Genomic DNA, 15,921 nt, shown 5'->3' on the forward strand with positions numbered 1-15,921 from the left:
ACTGTGCAATCATTAACATGATAGGCATAGCATTAGGCCCTAATACCCGTGACGTAGAATGGGTATTCAGCAACCCATACTTGCCGTAAAAGGCGACTATGCTTGTCGTAAGACGCGTCAAACGGGATCGGGTGGCCAGGTTCGATGACTTGGTTGAAGCATGTCATCGATCCCAATTGCGTCCCGATGTTCATGATATCAATCACTGGATTGTACGGTCCAGACTCGATTATTTACAGACCACCGTCATATAGCTGGAATGTTGCTGAGTGCGGCGTAGAACAACAAACCAACCAACTTACAAAATAGAAATTTTATTTTCAGGTTATGGGGCCCTGTGTTGTGTGTCTTTATATTTGCCAAATATTGAAATAACTGTGAATGTGATTATTTGTTTTACCTTGTAGATATACAACTGCGTATGGGTAGACACATTAGCTGTGTGTGTATAGGGTTGTGTAGGAATATATCATAGCCTTTGTTCAACGTCAAGAATAATAACACAATTGTTTCACTTTACAAAATTGCTATATTATACAAATGCGTGCGCTTCTATAATATCAAATATAACTCACAGGGAACATTGTTTGAGTTTTACATCACTTTCAATTTTTTCTTCAGTTATACTAGATTACCCAGTGGTTCTCTCAATAGATTGTTTTCGAAATAAAGTGGGGGTCGACTTAGATTCAGAGAATATATTCTTTTTGTTGAGTCAGCAATAAAACTACGGCAGGTTGATCTCAAAGAAACTCGAAAGAATAAACGGGACATGCTTATAAGTTTCACATGTAACTCAGGACAGCAGTCACTATGGTAACTAACAGAAGACCGTATGTGACTCTGGTTGTGGTTGCAGAGGCAGTTTTCGGGATGGAATCCGGGCACTTGTGGTCCCAACCTGTCTTGTAACCTTTATTCTGATCCTTCAGCCAATCAATGAGCGGCTGGAAGTACTCTATGAGCGGTCTGGCGTCCATCTTCCTTTGTCCAGTAAGTATCTCCATGGCTTCCGGCCACGGTCGCGATTGACCAAGCTCTAAAACTCGACTAAAAATAAAGGTGATAAATCTTATTAATATTTTTGTATATTCCTGCGTGCGGCGTCAAGCACTCCTATGTCTGTCCGACGGCGGGGTAACCTGTCTGGACGTAGGAGGCTACTTAACGGATCGGGTGATCAGGCGAGGTGACTTGGCTGATGACGTGTTAAGGCAGCCTGACGACGTGGATAGTTGCTTATTATATGAATTTATGGATTTTGTTATCCAGACTCCTCGGGAACACACACACACACACACACACACACACACACACACACACACACACACACACACACACACCGACACACACACACACCGACACACCGCCACACACACGCACACACACGCGAGGAAGGCTATTGGGCTTCACACATTGTACCCATGTCGGGAATCGAACCGGGGTCTTCGGCGTGACGAGCAAACGCTTTAACCACTAGGCTACCCGACCGCCCCGCATGCAATCCGACACCTACCGATGGATGACAAGGGCAAACACCTCAACAGGCCGTCTCTGTGACGTGTTTTTAACACCCTTCGAGGAAAGCCCGAAGTGAATCAGGACATTCACCACTTGAGTGATAACCACAAACACGCGAATGATGCCGAGAAACCAAGAGCGAATCTGGGTTTCGAACCAACGAGCATAGGGGTCTGGCACGCCTAAGGTACGCAGATTTTGCAAAGCATGTCAGACGCTGCGGCGCCTTAAACAAATGTGTCACTATTGCAGTCTGACGACTGCATAATTACTAGGGCTGGGACGATAGTGAGGTCACGATACGATACGTACGATACGATACAAAAAATAATGTCACAAGCTGGTGGAAGATGATGAAAGTTTAATGTAAAATAGTTCTCATCAAATAACTCAAATTTTCCTTCAGAACATGTGTCAAACACAGCACATGTCACTCAATAGCAAGACTCAAAACACCTGAGTTTAGGAGCCTGACTAAATACCTGGATTTCCTGCAATAAAAATGCACTCTAAACGTCATCTGAACAGCAGAACTATTTGGTAAAAACAACCACTGGTTTGTGATTTTCTCACAATGATCAATGAAAGGTAAATTGCCTGAAACTCTGAACTTGAATAATCAACATCACACTAATTAGTAAATCACAAAGTCAGACATGTTTAACTGATGTCTGAACATTAACTCTTTCAACAACAGTCAACCAGAAGTGTTTACTGCTGGGACACGGAGTTCCCAGAGACTCTTGTGTGTTAGATGAAGCCAACATTTATAAAAGAAAATATCTGCTTGTAAAATATATTTGCCACTACATGTTATACACCATTTGAAAGGTCTTATCCTATGGTTTATAAATATGAAAGTTATGTTTTTCACATTATTTAAAATAATGCATTTACAACTTAATTAAGTTGGTTGTAAATAAAAAATGTAAGCTAACACGTTGTTAACATCCAGATTAAGGAACAAGGAATGGAAAACTTGACGATTTTCGGCAAATATAAGAATTCATAAAATCCACTTACCTATTTCTGTTTTTTTTATTGTTTACGTTATTGGAAAATCATTTAAAAAAAAGAATTATGAATAGTTTCTGTCATCACCCATTTCCCGATAACAGCGGCTGTCCGCTCAGTAACATGAAGAAATACCCCCCTTTTCGAGGCTTCGTATGAATAAAACGTTCTTCGAAGAATGGCATATGACACATCGCTGGAAAGCTTATTCCTTCATCTACATTCTCGTAACATCGACTGTTTTTTTTCCGTAGTTATAACAAGCGATTTCGTTGGATTAAAATTGGTTTCTAATGACGCTTTCTTGCCGAAATCTGCTACAAGTTTCGTGATTTGACAATTTTGAGCACGTGACCTTAAGGCAGCCAATCAAATTACAGCTGTGATACCAAGCTCGTGTTTGATTTCAGAAGTTCGCGAAAGATGTTTTGTTAAATCGTGCTATTCTGAACGTTTTAAGCAGGAAATCACGATATATATGAAAAATATGGAACTTCGTGAACGTATCGTGCTAGGTTACGAGCTGTGACAAAGATTTTTCATGCATATATTTTATCATCAAACATTGTGTCCGAGCCGAGAATTCAAGGCGACGAAAGCCGAGATGTCATTTGACTTACATTACACGCGATAGCACGAAAAGATGGAAATAATAACTTAGATGTAATATATTTTTGTTGATATCATTTATTACTTTGTATAATATATTTAAAGATTTGTTTAAAACGTCTTTATTTTGCTCTTTGACATGTTCGATGTGGACCCGTATTTCAAAAACATCGCGGGAATATTAGTGAATATTTTTTTAATTTATCGATAAAAAATGATAAATTGAATTGGAATATGTATTTCAGACATTATGAAATGTGATAGATTTAATAAATGAATGATATTACAGGTAGGTCCATAAAAATATATACTATTTTGACGTGACTACGACTTCGCCGGTAAACCGGCCTACGGTGTCTGGGGACTCGATGCTTCTTGGCCGGAAAGCCAGTCGCCATGTTTGAAGGCTGTCATTTGATTGGTCGTACTACGAAAATCAACCAATCATATTTGTCCTTGTATCATCGCTTGATTTTCTTTACTGACTGCGTTGGAACAAAACGGACGATGTAAACAGCGGCAAATACGTTTTGTTACTCGTAGTATATCAGCTGTGTATCGTTTTGTATCGATACATAGACCCACGAATCGATAGTCGTATCGAACTGTAATGTATTGTGATACATCGATGTATCGGTGAATCGTCCCAGCCCTAATAATTGCACAGTTAAATACTACAAAATATGGGTGTACGACATCACAGGAACTACAGAATATGTAAGTCTACATTGATGTTTTAGGAAGGCGTGATTGAAGGCGTGTCAACGTAGCCGCACGGCTTGGCAACTTATGCTTGACTGTTAAGAGGCGACTCAACGATCATACCTAAGGAGATTGCCAGCTTCCTTTGACTGGTAGATGTCGCACTTGTGCAGCGGCCCGGTCTGATTGGCTGCCTGGCACAGCGCCTGGTGGAACTGGAACTGGAGTACGAAACTCACGAAGTATCTGAAGCATGAAGACTGGCATCTGTACCTGGGTCGACATTATGAGGAACTATTGTGTATGAAGACGTATATCCCTCTATGACAAAGACGTTCCATGCCAGACAGACTAGGTCAGGAGACATTTTGTCCGTTTGAACTCGTGATGTTTGTTTGTTTAACGGCGCACTCAGCAATATTCCAGCTATTTGACGGCGGTCTGCTTATAATCGAGTCTGGACCAGACAATCCAGTGATTGACATGAGCATCGATCCACGCAATTGGGATAGATGACAAACATCAATCAAGTCAGCAAGCCTGACCACCCGATCCCGCTACTCGCCTCTCACGACAAGCTTAGTCGCCTTTTATGGCAAGCATGGGTTGCTGAAGACCTATTCTACCCCGGATCTTCACGGGTCGAACTCGTGATGGATCCTGGAATATGTGTGTTGGTATCGGAGGCACTTAAGTATATCAGGCAGAATGAGTGCCTTGATCCGAGGCTACATTGATATATGGTACTTAACAGAAGTTGAAGAACAACCGATTTTTTCTTTCTGGTGTGTATTGCAAAACACACCCTATTAATTGTGGATGTTCTTTAACTTGTTTTCCATGGTATATGTCAGGCAGAAAGAACATCTTGAATGTAAGTACCTGATGTATGGTACATTAGCGGGGATGTGGTACTTGGCACCAGGGTCAAAATCGTCCTCGGACCTTTCTACTGGTGGAGAAATACCTTGATATCGGCATCTGAAAGGTGTATCACGCTGTCTGTAGAATATATATAATTAAGAAGGACACTGGACGTGCAATACATGCACAGATTTGCTCAAATAGAAACAAGGAAAAATAGTGCCAAGGCACTGCATAAGTGAGACAAGTGTTTGGAACAAGTCACCAAATCTTCACAATATTTCTGACAATGCCAGAATATATCATTGTTGCATAACATTGTTGCAATACAAACCAGTTCACATACTTTCTCAGGAGAGTATTACGTTCCAATGCCAGACAGTAGTTCCACCAGTTTCAAATAAGCACACTTACCTCCTTATCATTTGAACAAAATATGATGTCAAACATCAGCTTCCCAAGTCCGGCAACTCCAGACGAGAAGATTGCAGAGTGAAAAGTGCAATGTGAACGAATTTAATAGCATTAAATAACATTTTGAACTTAAACAGCGGAGCCATAGATAACCTTATGTCAATCCAGCTGTCGTTGTTTCCATATTGAAAACATGACTTGAACCTTTTTCTTTCAGGTGTCATGAATAGTGGGAATAAGCATGCGAAACTTCTGTTTCAAAGGTCAAGTGGTTTCTGAGAAGAAGACGTTTACAGTGAAAGAAAATGCATTTTGAGGGATTTTAAGAGCATTAAATTTAAGTACAATGGTCAAATCAAGATCAAAATATAAAATATCAACTTGTGTGTTGAGTTTCCCTACTACCCACACATATACCAAATAAAATTTAGAACAAATAGCTTTCTTCAATATGGCTGCCTTGGCGGCCATATTGAAATCGGATTCGAACCGCTTGGACAAACTGGGGTGTTATTATGGGTGGGAAGAGGTATGTGAAGTTTCAGCTTCATTAGTCTACTGGTTTCTGAGAACATGTTTACAAGGGACGCCAGGCGCCAGAAGAACACAGGCCATGACTTAATCGCCCTTACTTCCTGTAAGGTGAGCTAATTATCCGAGAAAAATAGGTAATAGGTAATTTATAAACATGATTTGTTGTATATTGACTGCAAGACTTCTTCATCAAATGTATAATAATTAAATCTTAGACAGTGAACATATAACATTCAACATCAGGCTAACTTGTTATTTAAAAGTCTGCATCTCAGGTCTGGTCTTCCCGAGGGACCACAACTAGTTTTGTAGAAGAACTGTGGCGTCTCTCACCTACATCTCTTGTACTGACTTACCTGAGGGCCCACCACTTGGTATTGTACAGTCGCTGTGGCGTCTCCCCACTGAACACACTCCATCGCCACTGATCCATCAGATAGCCGAACGGCAGGAAGGCGATCTGTTCAAGGGCTATGCTCAACATGTAGTTGATGTCGCTCTCTGCAACGGTAGTTGGGTGAGGTGAAATGGGGTTTAACGTTGCGCGTTCAATATTATTGCACTTATATAGCGACGTGGCTTGCACGTCGTGTGTGTGTGTGTGTGTGTGTGTGTGTGTGTGTGTGTGTGTGCTAGTCCGGACTAATGCCGATTGTTTAGTGCTGGTTCAGTTTAACATGAATACCCCACTCAGACACAGTACACTGACTCCAACCCGATCCTTAATGCCGCGAGTCAGATCAAATACCACCTTTTAACGTCTTTTGATATGACGCAGCCGGGGTTCGAACCCCCGACCTTCAGCTCTCGGGCAGACGCTCTACCACTCACGACTACACCTAGAGACATGGGTGGTTGAAAAATTAAATGCTGAAATAAACCATGTGTGACTAGGCTAATGAGTTGCAAACAGTAGTCTGTTAATTAATTTAGTGTTGCAGTATTTGTACAATTTAGTCAAATATTATTGATACTTTAAACTATGTATGGGGCTAGGAAATATCTGCACATAAAATCTAGATGTATTATTTCAGAATTGTTGGAAATCATGTGACAATTCTAGTCTTTGAATGACATTTAGAAGTGATACACATAAGGAAGAGAATTTATGGATGTCAACTTCTTCATTGTGAGGAACATAACCTTTCGGGGAATATACTTACTCCTTTACTTACCTCCGTATGTGAAATTTCTGTAAATATATGAGCTACTTGTAGCTGTCATATTAAACAAGTTAAATATTTCAAGAAATCTATGAGACATCCACTGGGAGTGTTGTATGACAAGTGTTCGACTAAATTGTACAAACATGACAACACTAAATTACCTTCTAGACAATATATTGTATTGTCGGTTCAAATGTATTTGGGGGTCTTGGTGCAAAAAATACACACTTTTCTGCCGAAAGAAAAGAAAATATATCCCTATTGAAATCAAGTTGTCTGCCTTCCCCTTGGGATTCTGGGACTGAAAAAGTTCCTGGTACCTCCAGGACCTGCTCGTCGATAAAGCCTAATGGTGATAGAATCACAATGGATTCTCTGAACACATGTTTATCTGGTTTGTTCACAGGCTGTTTTGCTAAAGCCAGATCAACCTACACTCATTTTATCACTCAGTGCGAAGTACGTACCTGCATCTTCCTCTACTTCTGTCAGGAGACCAAGCTTCTGGAGGTGTTTGGGCGTGGACACAGACAGAGCTAGCACGTCTCCTATAGCCTCGTGGAAGCCTACAACAGTACGTCTTTCTTCAAGGTTCTGGCACCAGCCTTTTCCATAATTTAATAAATGTACACACAGAAATGGATAAAAGTATCATATACATTTTTAAAAACATTTTTGGACCAACGTCTACAAACTATTGCCAATGCCTTGTCAACAAAAATATAAATTCGACCGTTCAGCTTTAGTCACTGGTAATTGTGCATGTAAAATTATATATTCCAAAATCAGCTTGTATAGAGCTTGCTCTGACGGAAAACTCATCCATCTATTTGAGTTCAACTATTCACCATATCATTCGGACAGGGCCTCTTCTCTTATCCGCTGATCGTGGGTTCGAATTCGAGTTTTGACTCGAATATGTACCATACCCGTGTTTGTGGGTTTCACTAAAGTAGGAGACATCTAAAACTCTCATCATCTTGGGCAGTCCTCCCACATACCGACGTTCCGTTATATAACAGCGTAGACCAACCCAACTCAGTTACTCACTTATCTACGTCTGTTCTGGGGTCCGTTCCATAGAGATATCGGAGTGCTAAGGAGACCGTAACTCCCTTATTTTAACATAGACTTACGACTTTCCAAGCACTACGATCGCTTTGTGGAACAGGGCCAAGATTCCTTAATTAAGAAAGTACATTATTACAGGGGTACTAAATTCCACAGTCTAGGTCTAGATGTTGTACTTAGTGTAATAAAACAGTGTTTCTGTGTAACAAGCATCAACCGTTACATTGATTAAAGCCAGGAAGTTTCTGTTTAGTGGACAAACAACGTGGTGTATGAATAACGTCAATGAATATGCTGTTAATGCAAGTTGTCCTGAGCCTAGTCGCCCTCTGGATGCTTCAAACGAATGCAAGTTTGTCCTGAGCCTAGTCGCCCTCTGGATGCTTCAAACGAATGCAAGTTTGTCCTGAGCCTAGTCGCCCTCTGGGTGCTTCAAACGAATGCAAGTTTGTCCTGAGCCTAGTCGCCCTCTGGATGCTTCAAACGAATGCAAGTTTGTCCTGAGCCTAGTCGCCCTCTGGATGCTTCAAACGAATGCAAGTATGTCCTGAGCCTAGTCGCCCTCTGGGTGCTTCAAACGAATGCAAGTTTGTCCTGAGCCTAGTCGCCCTCTGGATGCTTCAAACGAATGCAAGTTTGTCCTGAGCCTAGTCGCCCTTTTGGATGCTTCAAACGAATGCAAGTTTGTCCTGAGCCTAGTCGCCCTCTGGGTGCTTCAAACGAATGCAAGTTTGTCCTGAGCCTAGTCGCCCTCTGGATGCTTCAAACGAATGCAAGTTTGTCCTGAGCCTAGTCGCCCTCTGGATGCTTCAAACGAATGCAAGTATGTCCTGAGCCTAGTCGCCCTCTGGGTGCTTCAAACGAATGCAAGTTTGTCCTGAGCCTAGTCGCCCTCTGGATGCTTCAAACGAATGCAAGTTTGTCCTGAGCCTAGTCGCCCTTTTGGATGCTTCAAACGAATGCAAGTTTGTCCTGAGCCTAGTCGCCCTCTGGATGCTTCAAACGAATGCAAGTTTGTCCTGAGCCTAGTCGCCCTCTGGATGCTTCAAACGAATGCAAGTTTGTCCTGAGCCTAGTCGCCCTCTGGATGCTTCAAACGAATGCAAGTTTGTCCTGAGCCTAGTCGCCCTCTGGGTGCTTCAAACGAATGCAAGTTTGTCCTGAGCCTAGTCGCCCTCTGGATGCTTCAAACGAATGCAAGTTTGTCCTGAGCCTAGTCGCCCTCTGGGTGCTTCAAACGAATGCAAGTTTGTCCTGAGCCTAGTCGCCCTCTGGGTGCTTCAAACGAATGCAAGTTTGTCCTGAGCCTAGTCGCCCTCTGGATGCTTCAAACGAATGCAAGTTTGTCCTGAGCCTAGTCGCCCTTTTGGATGCTTCAAACGAATGCAAGTTTGTCCTGAGCCTAGTCGCCCTCTGGATGCTTCAAACGAATGCAAGTTTGTCCTGAGCCTAGTCGCCCTCTGGATGCTTCAAACGAATGCAAGTTTGTCCTGAGCCTAGTCGCCCTCTGGATGCTTCAAACGAATGCAAGTTTGTCCTGAGCCTAGTCGCCCTCTGGATGCTTCAAACGAATGCAAGTTTGTCCTGAGCCTAGTCGCCCTCTGGATGCTTCAAACGAATGCAAGTTTGTCCTGAGCCTAGTCGCCCTTTTGGATGCTTCAAACGAATGCAAGTTTGTCCTGAGCCTAGTCGCCCTCTGGATGCTTCCAACGAATGCAAGTTTGTCCTGAGCCTAGTCGCCCTCTGGATGCTTCCAACGAATGCAAGTTTGTCCTGAGCCTAGTCGCCCTCTGGATGCTTCAAACGAATGCAAGTTTGTCCTGAGCCTAGTCGCCCTCTGGATGCTTCCAACGAATGCAAGTTTGTCCTGAGCCTAGTCGCCCTCTGGATGCTTCCAACGAATGCAAGTTTGTCCTGAGCCTAGTCGCCCTCTGGATGCTTCAAACGAATGCAAGTTTGTCCTGAGCCTAGTCGCCCTCTGGGTGCTTCAAACGAATGCAAGTTTGTCCTGAGCCTAGTCGCCCTTAGGATCCTTCCAACATACCGGACCAATGAAGATTCCGGGGGAGAAAGGGTCTTCAGCACCCATGATTGCCGTAAAAAGCGACTATGTTTGTGGTACGAGGCGACTAGCCGGATCGGGTGGTCAGGCTCGCTGACATGGTTGATGCATATCATCGATCCCATTTGCGTGGATCGATGCTCATGATATCAATCACTGGATTGTCTGGTCCAGACTCGATTATACAGACCACCGTCTTATAGCTGGAATATTACTGAGTGCGTTAAACAACAAACAAACAAAACCAAATCCAACATACCGGGGTTAGCTCCTTCTCTGAAGACGACAGGCTGGTGCATGTACTGCTGGTAGTACTGGATGTGCCCCATCTCATGGTGAATGGTGATCAGGTCCTGCATGGTGATGTCCGTACACTGCTGTATTCTGGAGCAAATGGTAGGTAAAGATGTCTGGCATGCAATCTTGTTTTCGCTAAATCAGGCATTTACTTCAAAGACGTAATACACTTTTATTCATGGTAGCTTTAACTTTTTATTGATCAGTTATGCCATGTTCATACGTAGTGTTATCGTCGTTGTATACTCGTTCATGTTAACCTGTATTTATTGTATTTAAGTTTCATGTCTCTTTCTTAACTGTAAACCAAATTTCCAAATCGGGAAATAAAAAAACTATCTTACCTTACCTTACCACTTACGATTCAATACAACAGAATACCAGTTTCACATACAGGTAACATACAGGTAAGATACAGGTAACATACAGGTAATCTGACACTGATAATCCACAACACCGTTCTTGGGCTCACTACACGCTTGAGCCCGGAACAACCGTCAGTGTTCAGGCGTACCCACCGGAAATCACTGCCATTGCTGAAGTCCCAGGCAGATGCTTGGCAGTCGACCGAACGGCCATCTTTGGGTTTCTCTATCATTGAATTCTTCCAGAATAGTTGTGACATTGGCTCCAAACCAAGCGACGTGAAGAACTCCTCGGATGTCTCGAACATCCTGCGTGGAGTGTAGCCCTGCAAAGGGATTTAAGCAAATACTCTCTGGTGAAATTACTTTTTACACGACACACCACACCACACCACACCACACCACACACACGTTTACATTTCATCCAACACATATTCCAGCTCTACCTATCGCTATTTCATCAAACACTTTGCGGCACTTTTGAAACCAACCTGTGCCTTCATCTGAGGGGTGACATCCACGCTCTGCTTGTCTTTGTAAGGCTGGAGAATGTTGAGTAGATTGCCCCAACTCTGCGCCCACATGTTGCCTGAAACAGTGCATCATCGGGATAAACATATCATTTTCCACATTAACCTTTTTCTGAAAGTTTATCAAATCTGTTTGAGATTGAAGATGTATCAACACCATGAGAATGAAGTAAAAATACAACATAATACTTTCTTCTCCAAAGCGAAAATGATCACATTATTCTAAAAGTAATTCTCAACCCTTCCTTTTGGACTCCCAGTCATCCGCGGCAGCTAGTCTCTCAGCATGGTCTGTTATTACCGGTAATATCTCTCCCTGACAATTGGTACACTTTCCCTCTTCATTAATGACGTGCATACCTGTTGAGCCAAAATACCTACCAAGCAAGTGCGCTGGAATATGTCCCCCCGAGGGAAAGACGCTCTCTCCATACACCTCCATCAGCTTCCTCCTGGTGTAGGCATGCAGCTGTATGTAGAGCGGCTCCAGCTGCAGGAACAACTGTTCCATGTCCTGCCTGAAGGTCTCGGTCTCATACGACGATCTCCACCAGGCACCAGTGTCTGCATAGCCTGAATAGATCATGAGGACATATGGCTTGACTGACGGTCCTCCGTTATGATTGTGGTAAGCATAACTGGTCACTACAGGTATACGGGGACCCTGTTGTCAAAGACGCCACATCTCGATGCGGAGAGCTACGTCCCTCTACATCTTCTGTTGCTTTGAAATTCCCTCTTTCAAGGTGGAATATATTTACCGCGTTGCAATCAAGCAAGGGCGGTTCAGGACCTAGATTGTTAGGACCCAAAAGTTTACACGTTTTGACAGTTAGGAAATATTGTTCAAAGCGGCTTTCAACACTAACTACCTCATTCACTATATTCCAAGAGTTTTAAAACATCATTGGGAAATGCAAATGATGGCATCACTTGTGCCTAAAACATGTTATGGTGTTTACGGATTATATTTATTGCAGTTTCTTCAAACCACCCAGGAACAATCCACTTACTGTATGCCCATACATGTATGCCAGGTAGATCTCACCATTTGCTCTGATGGCCTCGTTGCTGAGGGAAACGAATTCGGCAAAAAGGTTCTTCATCTTCTTCCCTGTCTGGTCTCGCCATCCTTTCCAAACCTTGGTTAACTCCTCGTAGTTACGGGATGACGACATAATACGCCTCAAGCCTGCGAACAAAGGGCAACAAAAATGATGCAATTCTAGATTTTGACTTGTTCCATATGTCCCCATATCTGTTAAGGTGAAATGACTTGCATGTGTTTGTGAGTTTTTGTCGGTTTTGTTTATTTGAATAATACAAATATTAAAACTGCAAACAAGTAAAGTTTATTATACAAAACCAGACGACAATCTATTCGTTGTACACACGATGTATTGAGTATCCAGTATCAAAACAAATTTGTTTATTTATTGGTTTGGTTCATTTGTATGATAAATCTGTTAAATGATGACAGTTACCTATCAAACGGAGCATCTGTTATCGCTATCGTTATAACAAGAATATATGGAATAAAATACCCGGTTCAAAGTCGAGGCACTCATCGTCCTTCACGCACACCTTGCCCGTGTTGTAGATCTCCTCCATCTCATACAGCACGTTGTTCAGCTGAAAACAATCTCGAAGCATGGAATGCCTGTTTGATCATTCGTCAATGTGAGGAATATTTGTTTCTTTTTAGAGAAATGGAAGTTCAAGAACGTTTTCTCTGGTACTTACCAATAAGTTGGCATTTGTGAATGTCCTAACTGACAATGTACTTGCTTGAAATTTCCAGGAGTAGGTATTAAGAGCTTTTAAGAGCTTTTAAGACCTTATAAAAAAGAGGGCTTATTGTGTGATACACAAGCAACACGCAAGTGCGTATTCTAACGTTATTAATGTTGAAAAATGATTTAGTTATAGTGTTGTAATATCTTTACACGACCATCCACAATCCCACCCCACCCCATCCCTACCCATCATAGCCCACACCACACCACACCACACCACACTGGCTGATATATGATGATTCTTACCCGTTTCAGCTTCGTCTTGTCAGGCATAGCAGCTGTGCCGATGTCGGCCAATATTGAAAATCGTCTCCGCATGGTTTCATCCTGAAAGTTCTTCCAGTCAAACATGGAAGCGTTCCTCCCACTTTCCTTTGTGAACTCTGCCACCATCAGATCGGACTCGACCTGTACGCATAGAACACATAACGTACATCAATACATTATACAAGCGTGCATGTGTGTGTTATTCCGTATTGTGTGTGATGCATGGGGAGTACACTACCACTCAAAAGTATCTTACCCTTGAACGTGTTAATAGCGCGTTTCGTACAAGGTGCTCACGGATGAGGAACGCTAGAATAAACAGTCTCATCCCTTTAGGGTTTATTAACTTCTGTTGGTGTTTACGACTCAGTGAATATGATAGACCCCTTGTGTCTGTTCTGCTTTCAAGTCGGTATGTGCATAAAATAATCACATACAGATCTGTATTTTAATAATAGTTACCGTTTCCCATTGAAACGTAAACAATTATACGAGTTACCAATATCATTGCCATATAGCATCTGTTTTTGGCACTGCACGCACCAAAAAGTATCAGAAATTGCTATGGCTGTAATCCATGACCCCTTTGTCGACAGTTTTTATAGTCTATATTTGTGCATTATTCCTGGTTGTGTGGTGTCTTCCTAGTTGTCATATTTGGATTATCTCCGTATCTATTAGAGAGTGAGTGAGGTTTTACGCCACTTTTAGCAATATTCCAGCAATATCACGGCGGGGGACACCACAAATGGGCTTCACGCATTGTACCCATGTCGCGAATCGAACCGGGTCTTCGGCGTGACGAGCGAACGCTTTAACCACTAGGCTACCCGACCGACCCCGTACCTATTAACCACGAAGACATGGGATTATTCATATATCATGGCGGCAGTACATGCGGTCAGTCATGACGTAATATTTACTAAAGCACTAATCACAATGACAATACACTACAGGTTGAACATGAAGACACCCGGTGCTGACTGTGCCTTCATTGGCTTATCGACCTCGTTGATCGTCTTGTTATCTTGCAGCAGTCGACCTGCAGTGGGCAATACGTTCAACGTTTCACAGTCTGTGATTACCACACTATGGAACAGGTACCAATAAACCCAAAATGTTGACGATCAGCCCGTTCAGGTCGTCCCAGGTCAACGACAAGTACAGGATCGACTGATCCAAAACCAGGCTCTACGAAATCGAGCTCAAACGGCGAATCAAAATGCTGCAAACTCATATCAGGCTACTAGAGTACGAGATACGGGTCACGCAATTAGAAATGCAGCTCATCTCCATTGTCAGTCCCCACGGTTCCTAGTATAGTGGCCTACCTTTAGTTGCTGGCGATCCCTAGCCCCTTTTTTATAATGCATTGTTATTTATCGTGATATCTTTTTATGGTTCCATACTATACATCTGTGATACTCTAGTACACTCACTCACTCACTCATCTCCATGCTCGATGTCGACGTGTTGTGCCGCCCTAGAAGTCGTCATATTGCCAACAGGCCTCAGTGTTGTACACAACATCGAAACTTGGTGTAATCGTCCCTGGTCACTTGCCATCTTTTAAGAATAGTTCCGATTCACTTTGTACTGCCTTGATAGGCGTGGTCGTGTCTGGGGACGTCGAAATGAACGTCAAGCCAATGTCAACCTAAGACCTCATGACAGAGTTGGCGGTGGTTCGGCTATGGTGTAGGGTGGCATCGCAATGACTGACCGAACCCCATTACATATTGTGAAAGGAAGGGTCACTGGACAGTGCTGTCGGGACAATATACTGACACCCTTTTACCTTTGTTGTCTTATTTTCAAGGCGTGTGAGTCGACGTTTTGTCTTTTAGGACAACGCCCGTGTTCGCTGTGCACGATTCGTCGACGCTCGCCTCCAGGAGCACAAGAACCACAAAATGCCTTTGCATTGGCAAGCAATGAGCCCAGACTTTCCGACAATCTGAACACGTCTGGGATATGACACTGCACGAAATAGTACATTTCCATGTGTGCCCTCATGTTTGGGATAAGGTTTGGAATTGTTGGATTCTATGCCCATTGGGGACATCACCTATGCCAAATGTTAGGAATGTATGCTAATAAATTGAATTATTTCCAAGTATTCCTAAAGAATGAATTTTATGCGATCCGTTTTACACAGGTTTGACATTCATGGCAAATAAAAAGGCCATGGTTCAACTGTTTCCATAGGGTTTAAAAAGGATGCAAATTACAGGATTATTTATATATATTCCAATGTGATGAAACGATATTGGGAATGTTTGTCTGCCATACAACATGTCTCTAGAGTTCAAGACGTTTGAAATATATTAGACATGCGTGAGTATTATTGATAGCGAATATGTCCATTGTAATCTGATATCAAACTCAGTGCCCAGACTCGTGAAGGTCCGGGGTAGAATAGGTCTTCAGCAACCCATGCTTGCCGTAAAAGGCGACTATGCTTGTCGTAAAAGGCAACTAACGTGATCGGGTGGTCAGGCACGCTAACTTGGTTGATGCCTGTCATCGATCCCCATTGCGTGGAGACCCGTGAAGATTTCAGGCCAGAATAGGTCTTCAGCAACCCATGCTTGCCGTAAGAGGCGACTATGCTTGTCGTAAAAGGCGACTAACGGGATCGGGTGGTCAGGCTCGCTGACTTGGTTGATGCATGTCATCGTTCCCAATAGCGTGGATCGATGCTAATGA

The 15,921-nt window shown here is 42.8% G+C and overlaps 1 protein-coding gene across 1 annotated transcript in view; it reads right to left on the reverse strand.

Annotated features, from left to right (window-relative positions):
* Nucleotides 1-301: 301 nt before the first annotated feature.
* Nucleotides 302-15,921, reverse strand: part of LOC124116125 (angiotensin-converting enzyme-like) — a 40,415-nt gene continuing 24,795 nt past the window's right edge. Inside the window, exons 15-26 of the mRNA XM_048381607.1 lie at nt 13,192-13,353; nt 12,694-12,781; nt 12,198-12,341; nt 11,531-11,722; nt 11,111-11,208; nt 10,773-10,945; nt 10,217-10,341; nt 7,292-7,390; nt 6,015-6,159; nt 4,729-4,827; nt 3,970-4,092; nt 302-1,050 (exon numbers count right to left, since the gene is read on the reverse strand). Of these exons, the coding sequence (XP_048237564.1) occupies nt 786-1,050; nt 3,970-4,092; nt 4,729-4,827; nt 6,015-6,159; nt 7,292-7,390; nt 10,217-10,341; nt 10,773-10,945; nt 11,111-11,208; nt 11,531-11,722; nt 12,198-12,341; nt 12,694-12,781; nt 13,192-13,353 (1,713 nt within the window). The 3' untranslated portion in view covers nt 302-785. The remainder of the gene's footprint in view (nt 1,051-3,969; nt 4,093-4,728; nt 4,828-6,014; nt 6,160-7,291; nt 7,391-10,216; nt 10,342-10,772; nt 10,946-11,110; nt 11,209-11,530; nt 11,723-12,197; nt 12,342-12,693; nt 12,782-13,191; nt 13,354-15,921) is intronic.

Source organism: Haliotis rufescens, unplaced genomic scaffold (assembly GCF_023055435.1).
Source record: "Haliotis rufescens isolate VD_foot unplaced genomic scaffold, xgHalRufe1.0.p SCAF_4, whole genome shotgun sequence".
NCBI classification, from domain to species: domain Eukaryota; kingdom Metazoa; phylum Mollusca; class Gastropoda; order Lepetellida; family Haliotidae; genus Haliotis; species Haliotis rufescens.